A 25,621-nucleotide genomic window follows, 5' to 3' on the forward strand; every position below is an offset into this window, starting at 1 on the left:
GAGGGGGGTGACCACGAAGAAAAAGGAGGGGGTGACCACGAAGAAAAAGGAGGGGGGTGACCACGAAGAAAAAGGAGGGGGGTGACCACGAAGAAAAAGGAGGGGGGTGACCACGAAGAAAAAGGAGGGGAGGGTGACCACGAAGAAAAAGGAGGGGGGGTGACCACGAAGAAAAAGGAGGGGGGTGACCACGAAGAAAAAGGAGGGGGGTGACCACGAAGAAAAAGGAGGGGGGTGACCACGAAGAAAAAGGAGGGGGCTGACCACGAAGAAAAAGGAGGGGGGGTGACCACGAAGAAAAAGGAGGGGGGGTGACCACGAAGAAAAAGGAGGGGGGGTGACCACGAAGAAAAAGGAGGGGGGGTGACCACGAAGAAAAAGGAGGGGGGGTGACCACGAAGAAAAAGGAGGGGGGCTGACCACGAAGAAAAAGGAGGGGGGGTGACCACGAAGAAAAAGGAGGGGGGGTGACCACGAAGAAAAAGGAGGGGGGGTGACCACGAAGAAAAAGGAGGGGGGGTGACCACGAAGAAAAAGGAGGGGGGGTGACCACGAAGAAAAAGGAGGGGGGGGTGACCACGAAGAAAAAGGAGGGGGGGTGACCACGAAGAAAAAGGAGGGGGGGGTGACCACGAAGAAAAAGGAGGGGGGGGTGACCACGAAGAAAAAGGAGGGGGGGGTGACCACGAAGAAAAAGGAGGGGGGGTGACCACGAAGAAAAAGGAGGGGGGGTGACCACGAAGAAAAAGGAGGGGGGGGTGACCACGAAGAAAAAGGAGGGGGGGGTGACCACGAAGAAAAAGGAGGGGGGGTGACCACGAAGAAAAAGGAGGGGGGGTGACCACGAAGAAAAAGGAGGGGGGGTGACCACGAAGAAAAAGGAGGGGGGGTGACCACGAAGAAAAAGGAGGGGGGGTGACCACGAAGAAAAAGGAGGGGGGGTGACCACGAAGAAAAAGGAGGGGGGGTGACCACGAAGAAAAAGGAGGGGGGGTGACCACGAAAAAAGGAGGGGGGGTGACCACGAAGAAAAAGGAGGGGGGGTGACCACGAAGAAAAAGGAGGGGGGGTGACCACGAAGAAAAAGGAGGGGGGGTGACCACGAAGAAAAAGGAGGGGGGGTGACCACGAAGAAAAAGGAGGGGGGGTGACCACGAAGAAAAAGGAGGGGGGGTGACCACGAAGAAAAAGGAGGGGGGGGGGAGATCATGACTGCTCCCATTGGTTGAGACATCAATGGATCCACTTTTAAGTTCTGTGGCACATTGCCTGGGGAGATCTGGAGTCTCAGGGCGATGGTATCTCCACCTTGGGCACATACTGAGTATAAGCAGTCTGGTAGCTTAGGGACCACAGTAGCTTTCTTCATCTTCAAGGGCATTTTTTGTCCTCTTTGTCCTCCCCCTCCTTAGAAGATGAGAACTGCAAAGATGTCCCTGAATTGGTTTCAGGGACAGAAGAAGAACGAGAAGTCCAACAGTCAGCAGCCTGTGGTTCCTTCAGATACCAGATTGTGTCACTGCAAACCAGCAGGAACCATGGAAAGAAGAGTCCAGAGGGACCTCTTCCTAGTTACAGAAGCGGGAGGAGGATGATGTACCTCTGGCTGGGGGATGGGGACAAATGGCCCCAGCAGGTGGAGAGCCAATGCTCTCGAAGTGGGTGCAATGAAACCACCAGAAGAGCCCCGATCGCCTGGGGGCAGGTATCATTGGGGAGCTCTGAGGGCCCACTGTAAGAGGCACAAGAGAGTAAAGCACAGTCAATGGAGAAGGCAATGACACTCCAGGTGTAGAGTAAAAGTGGGTCATTTGTAAGGATTAAGACACACTTTCTGTCCTCTTGATATGCGAGCTTGTCCAGAGTATTATACTCCTGGATTTTCTTCCCATGCTTAAAAGGAAGGAGATTAGTGTTTAACACCCCTTTAACAATGAAGTCATTAGAGACGCAGCACAAGCTCAGGTTAGGGAAAAAAAATTGGCCATGCCCTTTCGAAGAAAACATTCCAGCATTTGCCTGAAGTGATTTAGGGAAATCACGGAAAACCTAAATCAGGATGGGCAGATGCGGGTTTGAACTGTCGTCCTCCCGAATGCAAGTCCAGTGTGCTAACCACTGTGCCACACTGCTCAGTTCCAACACTTAAAAATGGAGCAATCTATTGAGCAGGAAGAGTGAAGCTCACTGTAGTTTACTACATAGACTGTGGGGAGGAGCACAAGGAAATTTGTGTGCAGCAGTCCATCTACAATACTTGTAGACTGCGGTAGTGGTGCAATGGGAAGATATGTTCCAACTCCATACACCTGAAACATCTCATTGGAGGAGGACCATAACAGCTTCACATCACACTGGAAGACCATCACCTTAACCTTCTCAGGCAATGAATCACCCTCAAAAGCCATGCTGAAGACTCCAGAAGCAGCTCCATTTCCCCTTAATTCCTTATGGACACAACAAATGAAGTGCATACCCTGTCGCTCTAAGTTGGCCTGCAGTTTATTGCCAGATCGCAAAAGAAGATGACAATGTAGGTGATGCCCAGGATCATACATATTGAGACACTTGTGGGGAGTGACAGTCACAGGAATGTCACCCAACTTTTCACAAGAGAGCAGCACCCAAAGCTGATGTTACTTTTACAGGGCACTCAACTACTAAGGTTATTAGTGCCCAGTCACAAACATTAGTGCACTAATAGCATAGAAAAACGCAAGGGGACAACATCAGAAAGTACTTACAAAGACGCAGATAAACAAAATAAAAGTTAGATCTTGTTGGGGAAAAGTCCGTCAATGTAATAAACATCGGGACACGAGCAGCTGCTCGAGCGTCATGAGCTAAAACTTCCAATAAGGTAGACGGCAGACACAGGACAACACGACAGTGAATAAAACGGGGACAGAACAATAAAACACGGTGCACCATTAATGGATGACCACAGGGGCACTGGAGGGCAGGGTCACCGGACAACAGGTAGTGGCGACTAAATCGGCAATGTCCAATCCGCAACCTGGCCAAAATGACCTCCACTTGCCGGGAAGGGCATGAGGAGGTCATCCAAGCCGTCAGGATCAGTTTGATGGCTCTAAGGTTATTTCCATGGAGAGAGGACCAAGTCTCATGCCACAATGATGAAACACGCCGACAAAGAACCCCACTAACATCAGTTTATGAGACACAAAAGGAAGCTTTCCGAGGCAGGAGGACAGCAGCCATGGCCGCAGCATCAGCAGCTTCGTTCCCAGGCATGCCAACGTGGCCAGGAGTCCACAAAAAAAGGACACGAGCACTGGTATCAGCTAGCGACTGAAATGACCGTTGAATTCGTTGCACGAGAGGGTGGTCCGAATATGGGTCACAGACTGAATGGCGCTCAAAGAATCAGAGCAGATGGCATAGGGAGAATGACGATGGCGGTGGATATACTGAACAGCCTGATAGAGAGCAAAAAGCTCAGCTTAAAGCTTGAACACTGGTCAAGGAGCCAGTATTTAAAGGTACCCTCCCAAACAACAAAGGCACATTTGACGCCAGCAGTAGTCTTGGAGCCATCTGTGTAAATAAAGGCGTTATTAGCAAGCCTCTAACAAAGTTCGATAAACCTCAAGCGGTATATCGAATCCGCAGTCCTCTCCTTTGGGAGCGAGCTGAGTTCAAGGTGAACACGAACCTGAGCCTGGAGCCAAGGTGGTGTCGGGCTCCCACCCACTCAAATAGTCAGAGAGGGTAAAATCAAGTTGCTGTAGCAGGCAATGGGAGAGAACTCCAGGAGGTAACAGGGCAGAGACATACAGCCCGTACTGGCAGTCAAGAGTGTCGTCAAAGAACGAGAAATATGACGGGTGGTTGGGCATTGACATTAGTCGGCAGGCGTACTGACAAAGCAATGTATCACACCGGTAGTTTAGCAGTAATTCGGCAGGTTCGGCATACAGACTCTCAACAGGGCTGGTGTAGAATGCTCCAGTCGCCAGATGTAACCCCCAATGGTGGATAGAGTTTAGACAGCGTAAGATGGGCAGCCGGGCAGAAGATTAGACGAAGCTCCCAAAATCCAGCTTTGATTGGACAATGGACCGATATAAGTGAAGCAGGACCATTCGATCTGCTCCCCATGACGTATCGCTGAGAACACGGAGGACATTTAGGGAACAGGTACAACAAGCAGCCAAGTAAGACACATGAGGAGACCAGCAAAGTTTCCTGTCAAATGTAAGACTGAAAAATTTTGTCATCTCCACAAATGGGAGAGCAACAAGACCAAGATGTAAGGATGGTGGAAGAAACTGTAATGCCAGAAGTTCATACAGACCGTTTTCTCAACCAGAAAAACAGAAACCGTTAGAGACACTCCAGGAATATAGATGGTCTAGACAACGCTGAAGACAGCACTCCAGAAGACATGTTCTCTGAGTGCTGCAGTAGATCATAAAGTCGTCCACAAAAAGGGAGTCTGAAACGTCAGCTGGAAGGCAATCCATTATTGGATTGATAGCTATGGCAAAAAGGGCCACGCTCAAAACTGAGCCCTGGGGCACCCCATTCTCCTGGCGAAAGGCATCTGACAAAACAGAACCCACACACACCCTGATCATTCGATCCATTAAAAATGCATTAATAAAAAAGATGGAGGCAACCGCGAAGGCCTCAAGTGTGCATGGTGCGGAGAATGCCCGATCTCCAACAGGTGTCTTAAGCCTTCTCCAAATCGAAGAACACAGCCACCGTCTGGCACTTACGCAAAAAGTTGTTCATAATGAAGGTCGACAAGGTAACTAGGTGGTCAACAGCAGAGTAGCACCTACAAAAGCCACATTGGACATCGGTAAGGTGGCGTCGAGATTCAAGGAGCCAAACCAATCGAGAATTTACCATGCGCTCCATCACCTTGCAGATGCAGCTGGTAAGGGAGATGGGGCGATAACTGGAAGGGAGGTGTTTGCCCTTTCCTGGTTTGGGTATGGGAACAACAAAAGAGAAAGGTTTTTCAGGATTTGAATATGGATACCATCGGGCCCCGGAGCAGAGGATCGGGACTGGGCGAGTGCACTTTCGAGTCCCCGGATGGTGAAGGTGGCATTGTAACTTTCACAATTCAAAGACTGGAAAGAAAGTGGCCGTGCCTCCTTTTCTTGTTTTTGGGGAAGGCAGGCAAAGTGGTAACGGGCAGAGCTCGAAACCTCCGCGTAAAAGCGGCCGAAGGCGTTTGAGGCATCCTCAGGATCCACAAGGAATTCATTCACTACAGTCAGGCCAGAAATCGGGGAGTGGATCTTGGTGCCAGATAGCCGGCGCAGGCCACCCCAGACAACTGAAGGAGTAAAACTGTTGAATGAGCTGATGAAAGTCACCCAGCAAGCCTTTTTGCTTTCTTTGATAAAACGACGACATTGTGCACAATGTTGTTTGTAAGTGGTACAATTCGCCATCGTAGCGTGGCGTAGGAAAGTGCGTAAAGCACGTCGCCGAGCACAAATAGCGTTGCTGCATGCTTTAGTCCACCAGGGGACTGCGACTCGACATGGAGAAGAGGAAGTACGAGGGATAGAATATTCACCAGCAGTGAGAATAACGTCCGTGAGGTATGCGACCTGACTATGGCAGCTGGAGAAGTTTTGATCACAGAAGGTTGCCAGCAAGGTGAAAAGCCCCCAGTCAGCTTTGGAGATGTTCCAGCTAGTGGAACGTGGAAAAGAGGTGTTTTTCAGGAGATGGATTACGCAGGGGAAATGGTCACTCAAGTATGTGTCAGACAGAGCATACCACTTGAGCCAATGTGCAAGTTGGAGAGTGGATATTGAGAGGTCCAAGTGGGAATAGGTATGCGTTGCGTCCGAAAGGAAGGTAGGTGCACCAGTATTTAAGCAGACTAGATTGAGGTGGTCGAAAAGCCTCTCGAGCAGGATGCTGGAGAGCCCCAAAGGGGGTGGTGGGCATTACAGTCTCCAATCAAAAGAAATTGTGTAGGGAGCTGAGCAATCAGTTGTATCATGTCCGCCCTAGTAAAGGCAGACGATGGTTCAAATGGCTCTGAGCACTATGCGACTTAACTTCCTAGGTCATCAGTCGCCTAGAACTTAGAACTAATTAAACCTAAATAACCTAAGGACACCACACACATCCATGCCCGAGGCAGGATTTGAACCTGCGACCGTAGCGGTCGCTCGGCTCCAGACTGTAGTGCCTAGAACCGCACGGCCACTCCGGCCGGCAGCAGACGATGATGGAGTGTAAACAGTACAAATGGAAAATGTGAAAGTGGAGAGGGTGTGCAATGTGATTGGATCGTAGTAGATATCATCCCGAACCAGCAACATGACCCCCCATCTGCCGGAATACCTGCCACAGGGGTAGGTCAAAATGGACGGAGGTATAGTGTGCACGGTGTATACGAAGATAAGGCAAAAAATTCCCAGATTTTTCCCGCATTTCCCAGTTAAAAATACACTTTCTCCCGGGTGACGGTATATTTTCCCTTATCAATCCTTTGAATGGTTATGGTTTCATACACGGGTGTACAATTTCCCGGCACTTTAGAAAACGAAACTCAGAGAAAAAGACATGTTTTGGAAACATCTTTGATGTGCAGCAACATGTACGCATCGTATTTTCGTATTACGAAAATATACACTGAAATTCCACCAAACACTGCATGTTACTTTCCGAATCATTGATATCGAGATTTCAATGTGCTTTTGTAGGCCGTTCGTAGCTCATGTCACGTGATCTCACCAGCCGATGACAGTGGATATTCAAAGCATAGGACACGTGATGCAGTCAGCCAACAGCAACATCACTGTTAAGTAGTACAAACACACAAACAGGCAAAGTTAATAGTTTAAATTAATATACATAGTGTTGCTACAAGAAAAGCAGTTTTCACATATAATATTGTTCTCAAGCTGCAAGAGAAGCTAAGCTTTCGCATATACTGTTAATCTTTTTTTGTGCGTGTTACGTTTTAAGATATATCACACAAATGTGCCAGTAAATTTTTTAATAATGACATAAACGTCTGATCTTTAGGGATCGAAATTCTTCTAAATGGTGCGTCATCAAAGATTTGATTTTTAAATCAGAGTCAAACGCTCTGATATTTAATAAATTCATAGGTCAACTTACATAAAAGGATATTTACTTTGAAAGTAACACTTTTCAAACCACTATTCGCAATATTTTCCCGCAACCTGTTAGAAATAGGTTCGTTTCAGCAGTTGCCAGAAAGCGCAGGTAACAGGCGACACCGCGCTTGGGTAGCTATCGTGACACAGGAAGCCCATATGTATGTACGTGTAAAACATTGAAAGATCATACATTGTGGCATAAAAGAAACAAGACATCAGAGGATACTGCAAGAGAATCGGAATTTCGTGAACAATATTAAAATGTGCACATTTAAAGTGCATACTTAGAAGTGCATATTCGTATGTCCAGATTCCGAATGCAGTAGACCTCAATCTGATATTAAACTTTTCAGTGTGGTTTTCGGGATGTACATTTTCTTTGAGCACCAGTACTGTATTATATCATGTTTGGTTCTTTATTATGAAATAATGCATACATGCTAGAAAATGAAAACGCGCACTTGAAATGCAGCAAACAGTTGAAACTAGCCAGTATTGTGGAATTAAACATTTCGTTTCAAATACATTGACTGCCTCTGCTGAAAAGGTTAATAAAAGTCAAATTTCTTTAGCAAACAGACAAAAATAATTTCATTGTTCTGCAAGGCGATTAATGCTTGACTGTCAGAAAGGTGGAAATAAAACAAAATCTGAAACTAATGACATATTAATTATGAGAATGTGTTAATTCACTTGATAGATCCCGACCACAGATATCTGTTTTGTTTTCATTTGACGTGAGAGTAAACGAAGGGGAAACAGCAAAATCACTAAATGTAAACACGGGTCATGTGGAGACTACCCACTATAACTCAGACTGCTCTGCACATCGGTCCAGATCTACATTTGCGAACCGAGTCAATATTTTAAAAAATCAAATTTTCAAAATATGTTCATCTTGTAGCACACATCTTTCTGAAAAGTCTGAAACATAAAACATATGTATTCGAGTAAATGAAAGACATATTATTTGGTCTTAAGTATGCCAAAGTGCAGTGCCACGCCTCTTCATAGAACATTTTTCTACCGGACATTGAAACTATATTCAGGCGACTGGAAATTGAAATGTCCTGTGGTGCCTCTCCCGCTCCCATCGGCCAGTTTGACAGCCAGCCCCTCTTAAAAAAATCTCACTATTAATAGCGGATGGGATTATTTGTAATTGAGAGAACAAGAACTCTTCAGAAAATCTGAACTCTTTACTGTCTATTAGTTAATAACTTGCTGTTTTGTGCAACATAAAATTAAATACAGGATATATAAAACTAATACTGACAAGAGATAATCAAGAAATTACACATTTCTTCAAACCTTAGCTCCTAGCATTTTTCTCTCTAATCTTGCTACAGCTTTACATGGTGTGCTTTCCTTTCTGCGAAAGAATCTATTACCTCATCAAAGTTAGTAAAACGTTTTGCTACATGAAAAAATTAAATGCCGTTACCTAATACTGAAAAAGCTGTTAACACAAATAATACCCAAGACTGGTGTGGTTTCTCGATATGATTACCTCTATTTTGTCACTATCTGCTAGATAAAACAAAATAGGCCTTTCTAATATGGCAGCAGTTTTGTAAGACACATCAAATAAACGAGACTGTTTCGACACAAATGGCCATTTTTATAACACGACAGAACGTAATTCACGAAGTACCAATATCAAAAGCTTATTGGGCCTACTAAAAGCAAAAAGCTTTATGTTAGGAAATAGTTTCCCATTTCATTCATACACACCAGCTTCTCAATATAAATTTGGAATCATCTTATTCTTCCATAATTTGTGTGATGTCCCCGTTTCTTCTTCTTCCTCGTTCTAACAATCTTGTCATCACCAATTCTGTACCTATTGTTGCTATTGTCAAAATTTGTTCGCCAATTAACTTCACTACCTCTGTCAGAATCACATGTTTAGTTATCCCACGAATATTTTCTGGTTAGGCGTTACTACGTGTTCGAACAACACGTTTGACAATGTTGCCTGGAACACTTTTAAATCCTGAAGGTGGCAGGGATAAAATACAGGGAGTGAAAGGCTATTAACAATTTGTACAGAAACCAGATGGCAGTTATAAGAGTTGCGGGACATCAAAGGGAAGCAGTGGTTGGGGAGTGAGACAAGGTTGTAGCCTCTCCCCAATGTTATTCAATCTGTGTGTTGAGCAAGCAGTGAAGGAAACAAAAGAAAAATTCGGAGTAGGTATTAAAATCCATGGAGAAAAAAATAAAAACTTTGAGGTTCACCGAAGACATTGTAATTCTGTCAGAGACAGCAAAGGACCTGGAAGAGCAGTTGAACGGAATGGACAGTGTCTTGAAAGGAGGATATAAGATGAACATCAACAAAAGCAAAACGATGATAATGGAATGTAGTCGAATAAAGTCTGGTAATGCTGAGGGAATTAGATTAGAAAATGACACACTTAAAAGTAGTAAAGCAGTTTTGCTATTTGGGGAGCAAAATAACTGATGGTCAAAGTAGAGAGGATATAAAATTTAGACTGGCAATGGCTAGGAAAATGTTTCTGAAGAAGAGAAATTTGTTAACATCGAGTATAGATTTAAGTGTCAGGAAGTCTTTTCTGAAAGTATTTGTATGGAGTGTAGCAATGTATGGAAGTGAAACATGGACAATAACTAGTTTGGACAAAAAGAAAATAGAAGCTTTCGAAATGTGGTGCTACAGTAGAATGCTGAAGATTAGATTGGTAGATCACATAACTAATGAGGAGGTACTGAATAGGATTGGGGAGAAGAGGAGGTTGTGGCACAACTTGACTAGAAGAAGGGATCGGTTGGTAGGACATGTTATGAGGCATCAAGGGATCACCAATTTAGTATTGGAGGGCAGCGTGGAGGGTAAAAATCATAGAGGGAGACCAAGAGATGAATACACTAAGCAAATTCAGAAGGATGTAGGCTGCAGTATGTACTGGGAGATGATGAAGCCTGCACAGGATAGAGTAGCGTGAAGAGCTGCATCAAACCAGTCTCAGGACTGAAGACCACAACAACAACAACAACAAGATGTGTTAACCATGTAATCTTAGAGTCAACTGTATCTTTACTTTTACAGTGTCCCTCATAGTCGACTCAGGAAAGTTTACAATGGAACGAGAACGGTTAAAAAGAACTCACACAGACTTCTCGATGGAAACCTTAAAACCACTCTTCTGCACCCATTCCTCCAAACCTCGAAGAGTTAGTTGCAACTGACATGTCGTTGCGAGGCCTGAAGAAGAGCGAAACACAAAGAAGTCATCCACAAACAGATAACGCTGGACAGGACTTTTACCTCCAAGTAGTATCATAGGCTTTCTTGATGTCAAGAAATATACCTAAAATGTGATGCCAGCATAGGAAAGCCTGTTGCATAGCCGCCTCCAGGAGGGCAAGGCTATCAAAAGGGGAGCGATACCTTCTGAACCCACACTGAAAAGTGTCTAAGGAGTTGCCTGCATTCTAAGATCCAGACAAGGCGGTGGTTGACATCCACTCCAATGTCTTCCACATACAGCTAGTGAGGGCAACACTACAGTAACTAACTGGATATGTATGGTCTTCCCCAGACTTAAAAAGAGGAATTAAAATTGCCTCACGCCACGAGTCGCGAAAGTGATCTGATGCGAGGAGGATATCTGCTTTGCCTTGGGTGGGGGGGGGGGGGGGGGGGGGCTGCAGCATACTGTAATGTCATGACCAGGGGGATGTGTTACAAGCTGCACACAATGCAGAATCCAGCTCTCACATGAAAAATGGACAGTTTTAATCTTCAGAGATGAACTGGAAGTCCAAACTACACCTCTCAGCAAACAACCTGTGGTGCTGGAAACCTGGACCCTGACTGGTTGTTACAGTAACTGTGGCAAAATATGCTGCCACAGTCGGGGCAATGTCTCGTGGACTGGTTTGGATAGTGTTGTTCCCATTACAGCAGTCATGGGGCACCTGCCTCCTCTCCCAGAAATTCTTCTGGTGGTCTCCCACAAAACACAACTTTTGGTGGAATGATTAATAGTGTTCAGGAACTGTTGCCACAAACTCTTCTTACTCTCTTGAAAAATTTGGCAACACTTTGCCCTCACCACATGAAAGGCTTCAAGATTCTCTGCAGTTGGATGACACTCGAGCCTAAGCAGAGCCGCATGCCTGATCCTGGTTGCACAGCGGCATTCGACACTGCAACAAGGGACAGACTGCCTGTTCTGTTGTCCCGTTGACTGTGGAATAGATGCTGCAAAGGCATGATGGATCATTTTGGTAATATGATCCACCCATGCCTCCACATTAGCACAACGCTCAAACTGGGCCAACTGGCTATAAAACGTCCAGTCGGCTTTACTGAGCACCCATCACGGCGGTTTCCTTTCGCGTTCCATCCTATCTGGCAGGTGAATCCAAATCAGGAAGTGATCACTTCTGTGCAAGTCATCAACTACTTCCCACTGAGAAATGTGAGCAAGAGCGAGAGAGCAAAGTGAAGATCAATGTCAGAGAACCACCCAGTTGTTGTGCAGAAGTGAGTGCTCTGTCCTGCTTTTAGCAAGTACACGCATGACGACATGAGATGCCTCAATTGCTTTACCCCTGAGGCAGGTAGTTGCAGAGCCCCAGAGCACATTGTGTGCATCAAAACCACCACAGAGGATGAAAGGGCAGGGGAGCTAAGTAATAAGGTCAGTTAGGGCCTCTTCATCAAGTGCATCGTATGGGAGTAAGTAAACAGAACATATTTTCAACAGATGACGCATGTGGACTGATACAGCAACTGCTTGTAAAGCCACCTTAAGTGGGAGGGGCAGTGAGTGGTAGTCGGTATTGACAAAAATACCTATGCCTCCTCTAGCTCCTCGTAGCTCAGGAGTGTACGATTGATGGAAACTAATCTCCTGGAGACACAGAGACAGTGGTCTACCCTGAGATAAGAGATTTGAGTTCCTCCACATTCATGCTGAACCCTTCCAAGTTTCACTGTAGGATACGACCCATGTCATCGATGTGGTTTTATTTAATTTACCCCTATCTTTGAACCACAGAGGTGAAGTACTTCTAGAGCGAAGGGGAGTGGAGGGGCTGCCTGGATCAAAGGCGTCTATTTCTATGACGTCCTCTTCATTAGTCAGACGTGAAAGAATGACCTCTGACAGCGCTCAAGACAGCTTTTGTACTTAACGTTGTTAACCTTTCCCTGCATCTTATCCCTTCGAGAATGAGGGGAAAGGGGGTGTTGGAGGCACTGTGCTTGTTGCATGCCTTCTTGACGCTCACTATGGAACTGTTGCTGGTCTTTTCTGTGGTAACTGCTTGGATTGCTTTTCCCTTACTCGTTTTGCCTTGGCATGTTCATGCAAGTACAGGTGCTGTTGGTGGAGGTTTGTAAACTGGACGATGTCTGCATCAACGTGTCGACCTTAGGAACAGATTTCTGCACCATGGAAGCATAAGGAGTGGTAAAGACAAGAAGTTTCATCACCCTAAATTCCTTTTTGGCTCCAGCATGGGTGATCAGCTGGTGACTTAGTTCCTGGATTTTTCGTTCCTCTTCAAAAACAGAGCAGCCTCGGCTCCAGACTTGGTAGCTCCCAGAGCAGTAAACGCAGACTGCTGGAGATGGACAGTCAATCCCAGCTTAATGGGCTGCCTTTCCAAATTTCCCACAGGTCGTTTCAATCCTGCAACTCAGCGTTGTGCAACCAAAACGCTAGCATTTGTAGCACCGCATAGGGTTAGGTACATAAGGCCTGACCCTAAGTCGAAGAAAACCTGCCATGATGTGATCAGAAGACAACGTTGGAGAATTCTCAAATTCTACATTATTCCAACACATCCTTTGCTCTACATCCACTATCCCCCGTTTAAGTTCAGCTATGTCAATATCCATAATGTCACGGCATGTGACCACACCTTTGCTACCGTGAAGGGAGTTATGCAGTTCAACAGTTGCATCACATTCACCCAATTTTTTCAGTCTTCGTAAGTAATTACACATGCTTTGCCCTGTTAGTCTCAATCAGGAGGGAACCATTCCACAGCCGCTTAATAGAGTTCAGGCTTCCAGGAAGTCCTTCCAAGGCTTTATGGATATAGAAGGGGGACGCTTTTTTCAAATGTCACCTCCTTCTTCTAAATAACCAAAAACACATTTTGATTTATGACTCCATAAGCCCTGTTACTATAATTCAACTGATACATGCTAGGGAAACAAGGGTCCACTCAGACAGAGCCCTGCATGCCTGAGTAAGCCTTATACAACTCAGGTGCGGTAGGTTCCCCAGAGGTTGCCCACTAACAACTATTCCACCTTAACTGCCATGCACCTCATCAGCATGCAGCACACCTTGAGATTGAGAGGTTTTTTATACCGGTTTTTACCATCGTCACGATCCGAGCAGTCAAGCCAAGATCCCCATTCCCTGTGACACACATTGTTCCACTGCCACACGGTCCAGTGGTCAATAAAGCATGCCCAGAGCTTAACAGCAGACTGGCAGCACTTACCAGTCCCCAGCTCAGGAACCCTTGGGTCGCCAAGCCCATACTCAGCAAACCCCTGAGGGTAGCGAGGCTGGAGGCTTCTCAAATGTATATTCGTTTGTTTTTAGGGCGCAAAAACAACTAGGGTCATATGTGGCCATGTCAAAACTGTAGAACACGAAGAAAGAAGAGGAGTTAAAAAAACAACTGCACATCCATCCCAATCAATGGAAGAGTAGATACATAAAAACAGGGACATGGAGAAAGGTTTTTATTGACCTATGCCATATTGCTACACTGGTGGGCTAAGGTACAAGGACTGCAGCCTTGGCAAGCAGCATCAGCAGTCTCATTTCCTGTCAGACTGATGTGACCAGGAACTCACATAAACATCACAGTTGCCCCATTAAGAGTGAGCAAGTGACAGCTTTCCTCTACCCGTTGCACAAAGGGATGGATGGTGTACAGCACACAGAAGTTTTGAAGGGTGCAAAGAGTGTAAGCAGATGACACAATTGAAAAGCCTGTGTCACTGGATGTACTGCATGGCCTGATACAGGGCAGAAGAGCTCTGCTGTAAATACTGAGCAGTGTTCCGGAAGTCATTACCGGGATACGTCGGCACCAATGACAAAGGCACACCCAACACTGGTCAGTCCCAGAGCCATTAGTGTACACAAAGGTAGTATCACAAAGTGCCATGCAAAGATCGTGGAACTGAAAGCAATAGAACGAGGCTGGAGTAGTGCCCTTAGGAAGTGAATGAAGGCCAAGGTGAACATGGCCCGCCACACGAAGCCACACGAGGAAAGTTGCAGGTAGCGTGTAGTTAAGATGCCAAAGCAAAAGCCGAAAGCAAAAGCCGAAAGCAAACTGCAGGAGGTAACAGAGATGATGGACACACCCTATACTGGCAATCACAGGAGTCATCGAAGGAGGAGGCAGAGGATGGGAGGCCATGCATGGCATAGAAACTGCATGCATATCTGTTGTGTAGAAAGTCATGGTGGTAGAACAGCAGTAGTTCAGCAGCTTCTGCATACAGACTCTCAACCGGGCTAGTGTAAAAGGCACCAGCAACCAAACGGATGCCACAATGGCGGATAGTATCGAGATAGCATAAGACGAACGGACGTAAATTTGCATAAACAAAACTCTCAGTCTAGTTTCGAATGGATGAGGGACTGGTACAAATGGGAGGAGGCTTGTTCTATCTGCACCCCAGGAAGTACCATTGAGGAACACAGGACAATGAGGCACTGCATACAGCGGGCTGCCAGGTAAGATACGTGGGAGGACCAAGAAAGTTTCCTATCGTGCACGAGTGCCAGGAATTTCATAGTTTCAACTAACAGAAGAGCAACAGGCCCAACATGTAAAGACGGTGGAAGAAACCAACTACAGCGCCAGAAATTCATACAAATGTTTCTCTCAGTGGAAAAATGAAAGCAATAGTCGATGCTCCATGAGTAAAGACGATCGAGACATCACTGAAGTCGTTGCTAAATGAGACAAGTCCATGGAAAACTGCAACAGATGGCAAAACCGTGACAAAAAGAGAGCCGGAGATGCCTGGGGGGAGACAGACCATTGTAGAGTTAACAGAGATAGCAATGAGGATGACGCTCAGGGCAAAACACTGAGGCACATTGTTTTGCTGGATAAACGTGTCCGGCAAGGCAGAACCCACAAGAACCTTGAAAACTTGGTCTTTTTAAGATTCCTGAAGGAAACCGGGCAGGCGGGGCAATAATACATCTTGAGAAACATTACTACATGCCTTCCTTGAAAACTACGTAAAATAGATAGTTCGGAACTGCACTCACAATGGAGGTATATTGGATCTAATGGCAACAAACAGCCCTGACATCTTTGAGATGTCCACATCAAAGCTGGTATCAGTGACCATGAAGCAGTTGTGGCAACAATGATCTTTTTCTGCCGATGACCTTGCAATTTTGACAGAGAATGAACAAACTGCAAAACATCAAATAGGAATACTCAAGGAATGCGCCGAGAAGGTTTGCTTGCAAATTTCTTTTGAGAAAACGGAATTTGTGTGTATACTCAAACATACAGAATCTCACCACAAAATATGGATGGATAAACAGAGTTCCACATTTTGAATAGCTGGGGGAAATTTTGGAACCCACTGGACTAGAAAAAAAACCTCAAGAAACTCGAGCACAGAAACTAAAGAGAGCCTAAAGTCGAACAACAACAACTTTACAATAAAAAGGGGATGTCCACGAATACAAAAATCAGGCACTACAGCACTGCCATTACACCCAAGGTGCTATACGCAGCAGAACCTTGCAACTCCATAACAGGAAGCTACTACAAGAACTACAAAAAGGAGACCAAAAGATCATTAGGAAAATCCTTGGACCACAAAAAACTGAAGCTGGATATAAATTGCAAACCAACAAAACTACAGAGGAAATTTCAAATATTGCTGCTGACATTAGAAAAAGACGCCTTAAATTCTATGGACACATAAACAGACCCCTTGAGTAAAGACTCTCAAGCCAGATACTCGCAGCCACTGAAAACCTAAAATGTATGACATGGACCGAACAAGTACAAAGAGATCTTATTCGTGCTCAACTCAGTATTCAAGAGACTGCAGGAACAAAATAAGCAAGTGGGAAGTCCAGCCAGAGACAAGAGCCGAAAAGACTGGTAGAAAGTGGGCAGATGAAAGAAAGAAAAAAAGAAAGAAAGCTATGAGCAAGAAAATGAAGGTCTCATGAAAAAACCACAGGAAGTAGTAGTGTGTGTGTGTGTGTGTGTGTGTGTGTGTGTGTGTGTGTGTGTGTGTGTGTGTGTGTGTGTGCGCATGCGCAGTAAACCAGATAAAAAAGCAGTAGTTTATATCACAATGAGGAACTTTAAACTTACTGCACATGGCAGAAGCATGTAGAGGAACTATGGCTCGAATTCAAAAGAACACTTGACCATGCACTGGATGTATATGTAACCAGTAGAACAATTCATACTGGAAGGGACCCTCCATGGTATAGTCACTGTAAAGAAATTTCTGAAGAAAAAGGGACTACAGCACAACAGGTGTAAAACTAAGTGTAGGACCATAGACAGGAGCACAGTGAATGGAACATGTTTAGCTGACAAGAGAGCAGTGCATGACATATTCAATTACTAGTGAAGCAAAATATCTTCAAATAATCTTTGAGGGAAAAAAAAGAGAAGAAAGAAAGAAGGAAGGAAGGAAATTCTGGTTATATGTAAAAGCTTTTAGTGGCACCAAAGTGTCCAATCCCTAGAAAATGAGACAGGAACTGAAATTGAGGCTAGCAAAATAAAAGCTGAAATGCTTAAATTTGCTTTCAAAAGGATCTTTAGAAAGGAAAACCAAGGAGACGTCTCATACCATAGAGAAGGTGAGTGAAATAAGCATTAGTGTCAGATGTGTCCATGAATAGCTGAACTCTTTAAAACTGAAAGTTCGAGGACCTGATGGAAACCTTATCAGATTCCGTACTTAATTTGCAGCTAAGCTGGCCCCTCTCCTAACTATGAGATCCATTCAAATGAAACCTGGTCAGTGGATCTACTTTTGCCTTACACATAAGGTGGCACCACATAACTGCAGGTATGGTGGTGCCATCTATTGGTAGAGAGTGAGGTGTGCACACCATTTGATGTTGCATAGTGACAGTGTGGTTTCACGTCAAAGAGAAGGCTGTCACACAAGTTATCTTCCACTACCGAATATGCAGGTGACTATACAAAAACAACTATGAATGATTTGATTTTTGGCAGTGGAGAGTGTTTGAGGCAATGAAATGTATCTACAAAAGAAGGCTGTGTACAGTGAGTACAGCCCGAGTCGTTCAAGTGTTGTGAAATGGCGCAAACGATGCCTTGAGGAGCACATGTCACTGGAAGACTATGCTCGTCCTGGGCAGGCTCATCGTGTCATCATACCAGTAATGATTGCAAAAGTGAATGCTTTTTGTCTTTGACAACCACAGAATCACCATGGACAAGATACACTGGTCACTGGGTATTGGCGTGGACACCACCCACACCATCATGCATCAACACTTGAACTTTCGAAAAATCTGTGCGAAGTGGGTTCCCCACCAACTGATCACTGAAAAGCACAATACTCAAATTGCGCTTCCTTTGAGTCATACGCAATGTTATCATGAGGAGGAATACAGCTTTCTGTCACATATTGTTACAGGTGACGAAACATGGTCTCACCATTTTGAACCGGAAGGCAAGTGTCAGAGCAAGCAGTGGAAACACGCAACCTCACAACCTACGAAGAGGTCAAAGGCCGTGAACACCAGTTCTGGTAAGGTCATTATGTCCTTTTCTGACCACAAGGGCCCACTGCTTGTGAAGTTCCTGGAAGGGGGAACCACCATCAAGCCCAGTGTTATCAAGTCACTTTACAGAACCTTAGACAAGCCATCAAGTCTAAACACCAAGGCATGTTATCCAATGGCGTTATCCTTCTGTATGATAATGCCTGCCCACGCATGGCCAATGTGATGAAGACAACATTATAGCTATTTTGGTGGGAAAAACTAGAACATTCACTGCACAGTCTGGACCTTTCACTGCATGACTTTTTTGAATCTCTAAAACAAGCTGTTCACGCACATTGATTCACAACGGACGGCGAAGTGTGTGAGTGGGTCTGGGTCTGGATCCGACAGCATCCTACTAGCTTCTTCAAGGATGGAATCTACCGGCTAGTGTCACAATGAGATAAACGTGCCAACAATTTTAGCTACTATTTTTGAGTATGTGTACTGTGTATAACAACATTTTTGAGTTAATAAAATCATTACTGTTACTTTACTCTTGAGACCAGGTTTCATTTGAATGACCATTGTATAATCTATCGAAGATGCCTAACAATTTCATGCCCAGCAGTTGGAATACAGCACATGCCACAAACGTCTACAAGAAGGGTAGAAAAAGTGATCCACGAAACTACCATCCAACAACCTTGACATTGATTTGTTGTAGAATCTTAGAGCATATTCAGAGCTCAAACATAATGAGGTATCTTTAACAGAATTACCTCCTCCACAGCAACCAGCATGGATTCCGAAAACATCAATCATGTGAAACCCAACTCTCACTTCTCTCATAACACTGAAAGCTATGGATAAAGACAGTCGTGTAGATGCAGAATTTCTTGCTTTTCAAAAAGCATTTGACCCCGTACCACACTTATGCTTACTGTTAGAAGTTCAGTTATATGGGGTACCTAATAAAATTTGACTGGACAGAGAACTTTTTGGTTGGGGCAACACATCATATTATCTTGGATGGAAAGTCATCAGCATCTATAAAAGTAACTCTGGGTATGACCCAGTGAAGTGTATTGGGACTCTTGCTGTTCATGCTGTATATTAATGACCTCGCAGATAATATTAATAGTAACCTGAAACTTTTTTGCAGATGTTACAGGTGTCTATAATAAAGTACTGTCTGCAAGAATATGCATAAAAATTCAGTCAGATTTTGATAAGATTTCAGCTTATTTTAAAGGTTCAGATATGCAAAAGTGTGCAGTCTACAATATGAAAAATATAATATCCTATGGCTACAATATCAATGAGTCACATTTGGAATTGGCCAACTCATACAAATACCTGGGTGCAAAACTTTGTAGGGATGTGAAATAGAATGATCACACATTCTCAGTTTTGGGTAAAGCATGTGGTACACTGGCCTATTGGCAGAATACTGGGGAAGCACAATCAGTCTACAAAGAAGATAGCTTACGAATCACTCATGCAATCCACTCTAGAATATTGCTCAAGTGTTTGGAACCCATAGCACATAGGACTAATCGGCAATATTGAACATATACAGAGAAGGGCAGTACAAATGATCACAGGTTTGTTTGACCTGTGAGAGAATTTCACATAGATGCTGTAGAAGCTGACTGGACATACTCTTGAAGATGAATGTAAAGTATTCCAAGAAAGTCTTCACAAAGTTTCAAGAACCAGCTGTAAATGATGACTAGAATATACAACCCCTTACGACTCTTTCACATAGGGATCATGATAACAATATTAGATTAATTACAGCACACACAGAAGCATTAATCATTCTTCCTGGGTGCCACATCAGGGGGCAGCAGGTAGAATTTTTCATTAAAATCCAAAAAGAGAAACATGGCATGCAAACTATGACAAAACCATGTTTTCAGATAAGCTCTGCATTCTTCAGCTTGAACAGGAGACAGATTAAACTCATGATAGGGCTAACAACTGACCGTACGAACTTCAGGAAACATCTGCACACTTTAAATGAAGAGATAGAAACCCGTAGCGCAGACTATGCAGTTGTGGGATGAAACTGCACCACTATCTTCTGATGTGAAGCACTGAAGTTAAAAGGCACAAAATACTTGGGTTACTAATTACTGAAGAGATTGTGTCTCAGAAAGACCTACTGAAGGGTCTTGTACTAATCTTCAGTGGCTAGCCTTACTAGAATGACAAGAAGAGACACCTTCTCATACACTTTGTTTCGGTGCGCACAACAAGTGGCTAAAACCATTGTTATTTGTCTCCCTTGTTAAATCAAATAAAATCAAAACTGCCTTCTGGCAAAACAAAAGTGTGTTGAGGAAAGAACATAATGAGCGTCACAAACTTTCCAATACAGATTTCCAATCAAAGATAAAATCTTGTTAAAAGGCAATTTATAAAGAAAACTAAAATATTTGATTTACAACAGGGTCTACATATGCCTCTTTTACGTAACTCAGTAGCTTTCTACAAAAAGTAAATACAAACTTGTAATACCCCTGTTTATTAGTGGTATGAAGAGTTACCAGCAACAGGAGAAAATGTGGTAAGTGGTTGGTTGTTTCAGAGCATCACCAACGAATTACACTGTCTCATACGTGGTATCACAAAAAAGTGATTCAGATGTACTTTTCTGAATGAATTCTCCAAACCAATACTTCACTAAATTTACAGACAGATAACCAAATTTTCAAATATGAAGGAAGTATACACTGCTGAATATGATTGTGATTAATTAGAAATGTAACCATTTTCTTTATGAGAAAAAATATCTAGTGTTTATCGGAATCTGATATGGCATCCGCCTAATCTAAAGTCATTTGAAGCAAGCAGTAGGTGCTGCATCACTAGGTACAGGCATCCGCCTAATCTAAAGTCATTTGAAGCAAGCAGTAGGTGCTGCATCACTAGGTACAGGAATCCTTAATAGTAGCTGACATTAATCAATCTTTTTATTATTTAATATTTTATGTAACTCATGATAACAAAGAGAATAAACAACAAAATTAATGTGTAATCTGTAATACAAGGATAATTTCCTCTAACAGTTTCCAATCCATCAATTTTCAAAGTACTCCAGATTTTATTGCACATATCTCATCTTGATCCCAAACAGAAGACAAAGTAAGCCTTTAGGAGGATAATGAAATCCTAGTATTGTCAGAGGTAATTCACAACACCCCTTTATAGTTTTAATTTGAATTTTCTCAGAATTTCATTTTCTCTTAACTAAACAAATCAGTTGCTATTTCAAAGGCTGCTTTTTTGCTACAGTTAGATAAACAGTACATAACATAGTCAGCTAATCATAATTTACATTACAGCAGTCACAGGACAAGCAATACAGTGAGCTCGACTGAAGATGCTCTTTTGCGACCAAAAATAATTTTTTTGTACTGTTAACTTTGGAAATAACAAAATATGTTTGTCAATATCTCAATCTCCATGCTTTTTTTCCCGTCCCTTCTATAACAAAACTTGTTTGTTATTACACGTTAAATACGACACTCCAGCAGAAATAAATGCATAGACAACACTGGAGGGTACCGCATTGTTTTGACGTTATTTTCAAATATGCACACTGCTTTGAAATGTTACTGGTACAATATTTTAAATACGCAGATAATTCAGCAGGTAGTGGTTGATCTATGACGGCTAATTGCTTCTCATACTGAAATAGATGAGTAAGCACATTTTCCACCACATGAAGTTATCCTTGCTATAACCCGACCTGGTGGTTGAGGTAAGGTCTTTCGGGACCAAACTGCTGAGGTCACTGGTCCCTAAGCTTACACACTACTTAATCTATCTTATTACGCTAAGAACAACACTAAACACACCTGTGCCCAAGGGAGGACTAACTTCTGACAGGGGGAGCCGCCCAGAACTTGACAAGATACCTCAGACCACGCGGCTATCACCCGACCTGATTTAGGGGTAGCTAGATAACGATTGCTGTACAAGGACATGAAACCAGCTTCTACCATACACAAAATATTTCCTAGACCTAGAAAGTAGGTAAAATGCCAAACATCTCAGATATTGAAATTTTGCTTCCCCCCCCTCCTCCTCAATGATCAGCCATTTAGCAAAATCTTATTTTGAGCAGCGAGCAAGCCATGAAAACAATCCGTTACAAAGATCTGCAACAGGTCTTAAGTCACATGCACAAACACAAAGACACAGAGTAGATCCCTGAACCATTCAAATGTAACTATGAACTACCAAGTTTCAGGATTTAACACATATGTCATAGCTAACTTAAAAGGTCAATGAACATGCGAATGCTGTTTCATACTCAGAACAAAAAATTTATATCTCTGGCAACCAATCTGATTCTTATTAGCCTACAAACTTTCCTTGCACAGCTATTTTCCTCTAGAAATTGTAACAAGGAATGAGGTGGTCATTTTCCACCAGAAATTAGAACCATGACATTTGATTATTTTGCCACTTCCATTAATCAGGAAAACACATTTTCAATAATTTGCCAGCAACTATGAAGGGTCAAGCTAATACACTTCAACATGAGGCTGCAGAATTTATTTGTGGTCATGTCTGCCAATTCTATCCCCCTCTGATTTACATATTATGAATAATATCCAACTTCTGCATCTCTTCAGTGTAGTGATCTTATCAGTGCCATAAAGGACTGTAAACAGTTTATTTTCATAAAGCCTAGCTGTAACAGCATACTTATTTGTATATTCATTTTAGTATACGTGTAGTAGCATGTCTGCGGTAAGTTTTTAACCATTGATTTATAAATAAAAATATGTATACAATGTTCTTTTCCAAACTACATACCCCTCCCCCCACCCCACCCCTTCCACAACATGTTCCACAGCCTGAAAAATCTCTACTGAATGAACGGTGTACTGATTTCTAGTCCAACCTAATCCAGTATTTGTACATAACGTGATACCTTTCAATGAACTGATGATGCCACCAACAAGATGGAAGTAAAGGCCTCAAGGAACTACTTACGCATTACATCACTAAATCTACATAAACATTAAGAAACTGGCACCAAAAAACTAATGGAATATCTTTTGGAAACATTGGTTGACAGTTGATAATTTTTTTGCCACAAGCCCAGAATATGTTTGATATCATTAACTAGTACCTGCCACTTTTTTCCATGATAAGAACTGAAAGCAGCATCAGATGGGCATCAAATAATGCTTGGGTGGTGGAACTTAATGAGGATGCCTTTAAACAAACCAAGCACTTTAAAATTTCATAGCACAGTGGGGAAAATGGGGATTTTATTGTGAAGGTAAAGTACGAATGGAATCCTGAACATGGAGGATGAGGAGGAGAGGAAGAAGAGAGAAAATCCATAAGTATCACCTGAATGAGAAATTATATATAGCCTGGAACAGTTTACAACTCACTAAACAATCAAATAAAATACAGTTTGACATGTCTCAACTCTCTCAGAATTGTTACAACATTCTTCGGTAGGAGGTGGGCACTTGACTGCCTTTGACTAAGTTTCTTCCCCAATTTGATATTACAGTTGTAGATATTAATTAATAATATTTCACAAACAATTTGTGTTAAAATTATTTCATGTAGGCCAAAATTCACACACAAACAATGAAAAAATGGAGTCTGTATCGACAAAAACGTACAGCACATACTTCAAATAACATGTGGGTTAGCAATAACATACTGCACACAAACTTTAGATAAACAGTACATAACATAGTCAGCTAATCATAATATACATTACAGCAGTCACAGATCAAGCAATACAGTGAGCTCGACTGAAGATGCTCTTTTGCTACCAAAAATAATTTTTCAGTACTGTTAACTTTGGAAATAACAAAATATGTTTGTCAATATCTCAATCTCCATGCTTTTTTTCCTTCCCTTCTATAACAAAACTTGTTTGTTATTACATGTTAAATACGACACTCCAGCAGAAATAAATGCATAGACAACACTGGAGGGTACCGCATTGTTTTGACGTTATATTTAATAACAGTTACTGTCAAAAACTTCCAACTAAACATAATCTAACAGCTACTACTGGCACTTCCCATTATCATGTAGCCATATTTACGACACCCTATGATTGTAAAACAGGGAAAACATAAACAAGCTGACACGCAAATACCATAAATATTGCGAAAAATCTGTTACCAATACAACACTAACAAGTAAATACTTTAAGCAGCTAATAACATACGGCCTCTTGTTGCTTGACAGCTAGATCACTAAATGTCAGTTCGTTACAGAATGATGGTTTACAAAAAAAAGCAGAACCGTCACACAATTTTGATGTCAACTTACGAGCAGACTAGCACTATCACAACCTTCCCATAACTTGTCAACAAGAATTCAATGCCTAAAACCAAATGGTGTTTATTATTTGGCTTCTCAAATGCATACTTACGGAAAATAGAAGAAGAGAGTAGTTGCGCCCAAGAGCAATATCCAGGCAAATGTGGCCGGAGTATACTTCGTACAGCTATCACATTTCGGCATTATGTTACCTGAACAATTATTGTGGCCAAAATTATTCCAAAAGTTTTCTGCTATAGGTCAACATGGCCGCACCTATTACTGATGGACTATATCCCGGTGTTGAAACTTAAGTCAACATGTAGGTGCCTACACTGCGCTTGATCAAGTTCCATATTCATCAGCCTCACTTCATAATCCCTAATTTGTGTACCGATTTCTTGACAGCAACTCAAATCTTATTAACACATGATAAAGTAAATTACTAATGTTTCCCATTTCCTGTGTGTATTCGTCCGCGAAACGGATCCTCACTGCGTACTACCACAACTTGAATAACAAATTCAATATCTAATGAAGATGAGAATATGTCTGACATAAGAAACTTGAAGATTCCGGGCACAATAATATTGAATTAGATTAATTAGAACGTCAGGATGCTGGTGCGAAACAACTTACAGTTGAGATATTCCACAAAACAAATTCAATAACTGACATTGTCATTCCAAGTCGCCCAGTTTATTATAGAAATCATTTCGATATTCACGTCTGTGTTGCACATGTGCTACAAATAATTTGAGAAGCAAGTCAAAAGTATAAGTTATTACAGCTTATTCAGAAGAGCAACTTCAAAAAAAACCCAACTTTATCTTTACCTGATGATGAAAAATTGTTTATCCAAACATGTCTCAAGAAACAAAATTGATATATAGGTTGACATAAGTTTATTAAGACCAATTCACACGGACCGTCTCGTCACGTCACGGCAAAATATTTCACATGTTTTTCAAATGGAGGCATTGAAACAGGTCGTCAGCAGGTTGTCAAGTCACATCAGGGTTTCTCGGGAAGAATGTTTTTGTGGCGACGTCGTCTGCTAACATCCAGAAATTAATCTATTTTCGCTGAGCTCACTCATGTTGTTACTGTTGTTGTAGTCTTCAGTCCAGAGACTGGTTTTATGCAGCTCTCCACGCTACTCTATTCTGTACAAGCCTCGTCATCTCCGAATAACTACTGCAACCTAGATCCTTCTGAATCTGCTTAGTGTATTCATCTCTTGGTCTCTCTCTACAATTTTTAACTTCTATGCTTCACTCCAATACGCAATTGGTGAACCCTTGATGGTTCAAAACGTGTCGTTCCAACAGATCCCTTCTTCTAGTCAAGTTGTGACACAAATTCCTCTTCTTCCCAGTTCTATTCAGTACATTCCGATTACTTACGTAATCTAACCAT

At 42.8% G+C, this 25,621-nt stretch overlaps 1 protein-coding gene across 2 annotated transcripts in view; it reads right to left on the reverse strand.

Annotated features, from left to right (window-relative positions):
- Positions 1-24,837, reverse strand: part of LOC126274831 (palmitoyltransferase ZDHHC8) — a 269,181-nt gene extending 244,344 nt beyond the window's left edge. Inside the window, exon 1 of one of the 2 annotated variants that reach the window (XM_049977144.1) lies at positions 24,315-24,837. In XM_049977144.1, the coding sequence (XP_049833101.1) occupies positions 24,315-24,406 (92 nt within the window). In that variant the 5' untranslated portion in view covers positions 24,407-24,837. The remainder of the gene's footprint in view (positions 1-24,314) is intronic. The other variant, XM_049977145.1, reaches the window with a different exon arrangement.
- Between the last annotated feature and the right edge of the window lie 784 nt (positions 24,838-25,621).

The sequence above is a fragment of the Schistocerca gregaria genome, chromosome 1, assembly GCF_023897955.1.
Source record: "Schistocerca gregaria isolate iqSchGreg1 chromosome 1, iqSchGreg1.2, whole genome shotgun sequence".
In the NCBI taxonomy this organism is placed as follows: Eukaryota; Metazoa; Arthropoda; class Insecta; order Orthoptera; family Acrididae; genus Schistocerca; species Schistocerca gregaria.